The following is a 5,000-nucleotide window of genomic DNA, read 5'->3' as shown; positions in this document are numbered from 1 at the left end:
ACTACACTAGCATTCCGAGAACGTGTCGTCGATACCTCTGCTATTTTACAGCAAAGCGTCTTCGGTAATGTCAAAAACCCGTACTGGCTGGCAGGTTTGTAATAGTTTTTAAAAACTTACCATAATCACAACCAAATTTTTTTTACCATATAATATAAATAAAACCCTCATTACAATGGTACAAGAAATCTTATGTTAAGGTTACGGTATGTGCGTCTAGCACCCAGTACGGATCTCTGACGTAAGTTTATTCTTCAGCCTTTAGGGTAAAAATATGTTGAAATGTTGCTGCACTTGCAGCGACAAATGTAAAGAGAGATGCCAGCCTACAAAATATAATGTCTGTGATACGTTGATTCAAGAGTATTTAAATGCGTGTTGTGTTGCTGAGCGATACCCCTAAAAAAGACTAAGGATAGATTTGATAGATAGATAGATAGATAGATAGATAGATAGATAGATAGATAGATAGATAGATAGATAGATAGATAGATAGATAGATAGATAGATAGATAGATAGATAGATAGATAGATAGATAGATAGATAGATAGATAGATAGATAGATAGATAGATAGATAGATAGATAGATAGATAGATAGATAGATAGATAGATAGATAGATAGATAGATAGATAGATAGATAGATAGATAGATAGATAGATAGATAGATAGATAGATAGATAGATAGATAGATAGATAGATAGATAGATAGATAGATAGATAGATAGATAGATAGATAGATAGATAGATAGATAGATAGATAGATAGATAGATAGATAGATAGATAGATAGATAGATAGATAGATAGATAGATAGATAGATAGATAGATAGATAGATAGATAGATAGATAGATAGATAGATAGATAGATAGATAGATAGATAGATAGATAGATAGATAGATAGATAGATAGATAGATAGATTGATAGATAGATAGATAGATAGACAGACAGACAGATAGATAAATAGACAGACAGACAAATAGATAAGATAGATGAGAAAAACAAAATTACTAACTTGAGACTAGATGTTTTTTTGTTGATGGTTGAGTAGGGAGGGAGAGGCGAGGAGTTGTGAGGAAACATCATGTCAGCTTCAGTCAGTACTGAATGTAATCGCATTCGTGTGTCAGTTACATTACAATAAAACTCCGTTGTGGATTACATTACAATAACATTAACTAACTTGAGACTAGAATTAAAATCATATCTGATGTGAATTACAATCACACTTGATGTGAGTCATATTACAATAAAATTAAAAAAATTGATTCAAGATAATGAAATATATATATATAAATAAGAGAGTGACAATATTAAAAGGAATTATGAAAAAATAGCTATAATTATATAAACAAAACATAAATTAAGATATAAGTATAATATAATAGTAATAATTATTACGATAATAATATAATGAAATAATAATAATTATTATTATTATTATTATGATAATTATATTAACAGACCAGCTTTATCCTCAAGGAGTGTGACATCGGCACCAGCTCCTACGCCTTCTGTTAAGGATTTCTGCCGGTCCGCTGGCGTCGGAATCTTTTTCTTGGAGGGAGTGTGTTTAAGGGCTGGAGTGTGGAAAATAATATTTAATATTAAAATAAATTATGAAATAATTATGAATTATTACACACACGCGCGTGCACATACACCACACCACACACACGCACGCACACACGCACGCACACACGCATATTTTGCAGCTAAGAATGCCCTGCACAAAATAACATTCAGAATAAGTGGAAATGAATGAGACTGACGTGTTGGTATCTTTTTGAAAATTTTATTGGCGAAGAATGATTGGAACCTCTGTGCGTAGAAGCCTGGCCTGTGCACTGATATTGTATCCTGAAATTTAAAAACAGAAACTATTTCGACCTCGATACTATTATTAACTTTCACACAGAACAGACCACGTGGATACGTGAGAATCTAAACATCACGTGATTGGCGTGAATCTCTATGCAGTCGAACCAGGTTGCTGCGACAGGCGAAATAGTTGATCTTTATACCCGGCAGCAGTGTCGAGACAATCTTTAGTCACCCTCAGCACCAATATCATAATTATCCCTATCAGTAAAATCTCAATCACCATCATAACCACCATTCTAATTACTATCCCAATCCTCATCACAATCACCACTCACTCCGTCAGCAATCATGGACTTGAAGGCGTGCTCCAGCTTCTTACTGAACCTGTAACTCTGTAGGATATCAATGATTCCCATGTACAGGATTAACTTGTCGCCGTTACTCGAATGAGCTGGTATGCCGCCTCTGTTTAATTTGTGTGTCTGTGTGTGTCTGTATATGTGTGTGTGTGTGTGCTGAGATAGATAGAGAGAAATAGAGAGAGAGAGGAGAGAGAGAGAGAGGAGAGAGAGAGAGAGAGAGAGAAAGAGAGAGAGAGAGAAATAACACGTAACACCATAAATGACATACAATACCATGAATACCAATAGCACAGCCAATAACACAGCAGCACCATAAATTCCCACACCCACTAACAAGAGATCTTGGTCCTCTTGTAGCAGTACACTCATAGGATCGGCGTTAGACTGAATGGCTTCCAGGGCCGTCGAGAACTGAGCCATCCTCCATCTGGTGTTGCGGTTCAATATTATGTGATCTGTGTGTGATCGGTGAGATTGATAACAAGATGGGTTTTGAATTACGCACAGAAATGAGATTATTATTATTATTATTATTATTATTACTACTACTACTACTACTATTTAAATGAGTTTAATAAAATTCTGAATTGTAAGATCAGCAAGGCTGTAAAGAAGATATGGAATTTCATTTAAATGCATTGATTTTTAAACTTGGCAATAATTTAATTTCAAAACCATTGGAAAAAAGTATTTCTTGATGAAGGAAAAACAATTTAGAAACATTTCAACTAAATTGGAATGTTTGAATATTTTCGTTTAAACATAAAAGTTCACGTCAGATAAAACACGATCGATCGCCTAAGAATGAATTTAACTAGTACAACAACAGCAAACAGAGCAACTAACTAACCATCATTAACACTGGTTGGAGTACTGTCTTGCTGTATTGATCTGTTGTTCTGCTCAGTGATAACAAATAATTTAATATTCTACTTTTATTAATCGAGAATGTTTAGATGAAAGAATCGAACTATGGTACTTGCATTTAACGTTTAGAATTTAAATTTGTGTCATTCATATATATATATATATATATATATATATATATATATATATATATATATATATATATAATTTGTATCTGACATTCAATGATTCCATGTATAAAATATAATAAATGTGTGTGGTAAAAACCGCTCTGTTTTTAAATCCTGCTTATTATAGTTTATTCTACAAATATAGGTGTCTTTTTTTTTATAAAATCTACGCAATTTTTTCATGTTCTGTTAGGTTAAAACGTAAAAATAATTTCCATTATACAGTTCGGTTATTGCCAATGTTTCAAAAACAAAAACAAATTAAAATAAAATAAACTTAACAGATCTGTTGGCTATAGTTGAGTTGTGCAGTCCTAGGAGCATGCTGTAATCCATGATCTTGAAGCTTTGTAGCACCTGTTCATTGGAAATGGAGGTAGTTGTTTGTCTGGTCGTTTGTTTGTTCGTTTGTCTGTTCGTTTGTTTGGTCGTTTGTCTGTTCGTTTGTTTGTTCGTTAGTCTGTTCGTTTGTTTGTATGTTTGTCTGTATTTTTGTTCGTTACAATTACAACTTCAATACCATCAGCTCAATTACCCTTGCTTTTACAACTATTTCTCAACTGTCAACCTCATTACTTTTATCAGTAATTTTCTTATAATTATTTCCCAGAATTTCTTTTTATTCTATAAAAATAACTGTCCCATTGTATCATACTATACATGTTGTATATATATACATATGTATAATACATGATATATATATTATATATATTTATCAATCAATCAATCTTCGCGTCAGAGACCCAGTTCCCCCGATCTACGACGCTATATATATATATATATATAATATTATTCATGAATCAGTTGCATGACACTTTGCACCACATTTCAAATTATTTATTTTTAAAAAATCATTAAAAAAATGATGACTCATTCATTTAGTAGAAACCAAATACAAACAATTGAAACAGTACCGTACCATCTATAAATAGTACGAAAGTAGAATATAATTACCATGTACACCGAATACTATACAAGTGATCCTGTACAATCTGTACAATCGATCGACAGCAGTACCATAGGCAACAAAAAAACCACAAAACATTATACTTTCTTTCTAAATAAGAAAATTGTAAAAAAAAGTTGCAACAAAAATGAAAACTAGAAGAATGAGAAGATAATGGCGAAGAAGAAGACGATGACGATGAAAAAAATAATGAAAATGATCTAAAAACTTAATAATAACTCACTCTACAAAAAAAATATTAAAAAATATTGAAAATGGTCTAAGAACTTAACAACAACTCACCCTACAATCCCTTTCAATAGTTTTGATCAGAGCACTGTAAGTATCAGCGTCGAGCAGCAGACCATCCGGGTAGAACTCCTCGAAGTTCAGATCTTTGTAGGTTGGGTGTGGTTTCATGACTTCCTGCTGGCTGGCCTTCCTCTTATACGTGCTGCCCTTCAGGTCAAATTTGCTGTGCATCACCACGGTCGATGGCAGAAGGTTGTTCATTATTATGAAGCGAATGTTCTTTCCACCACACTGTTTCGAGATTGGGTTGGATGAAAATGTTGTTGAACAAATGTTGTTGAATAAATGTTGTTGAATAATTGTTGTTGAATAATTGTTGTTGAAAAAATGTTGTTGAAAAAATGTTGGGAAATAAATGTTGGAGAAGAAATGTTGAGAAAAACAACAGAATACCGTGAATGAAACATTTACGAATTTTTAAAGAATATATTATTATAGTTGACAACATAATTTTTATAGGATTATGTCTTTTCGAGTTTTACTGAATCCGTGCTGATGTACTTTGTGTTGTTAAATAA

At 32.5% G+C, this 5,000-nt stretch overlaps 1 protein-coding gene across 1 annotated transcript in view; it reads right to left on the bottom strand.

Annotated features, from left to right (window-relative positions):
- Nucleotides 1-1,639: 1,639 nt before the first annotated feature.
- Nucleotides 1,640-5,000, bottom strand: part of HELRODRAFT_86660 (hypothetical protein) — a gene marked incomplete at both ends in the record, with an annotated part of 12,891 nt that continues 9,530 nt past the window's right edge. The window contains 6 exons of the mRNA XM_009028061.1: nucleotides 1,640-1,861; nucleotides 2,161-2,290; nucleotides 2,522-2,614; nucleotides 3,048-3,089; nucleotides 3,502-3,581; nucleotides 4,474-4,713. Of these exons, the coding sequence (XP_009026309.1) occupies nucleotides 1,640-1,861; nucleotides 2,161-2,290; nucleotides 2,522-2,614; nucleotides 3,048-3,089; nucleotides 3,502-3,581; nucleotides 4,474-4,713 (807 nt within the window). The remainder of the gene's footprint in view (nucleotides 1,862-2,160; nucleotides 2,291-2,521; nucleotides 2,615-3,047; nucleotides 3,090-3,501; nucleotides 3,582-4,473; nucleotides 4,714-5,000) is intronic.

The sequence above is a fragment of the Helobdella robusta genome (assembly GCF_000326865.2).
Source record: "Helobdella robusta unplaced genomic scaffold HELROscaffold_53, whole genome shotgun sequence".
Lineage (NCBI taxonomy): Eukaryota > Metazoa > Annelida > Clitellata > Rhynchobdellida > Glossiphoniidae > Helobdella > Helobdella robusta.
Note: the sequence above shows the minus strand (reverse complement) of the source record. Positions and strands in the feature narration are given on the sequence as shown.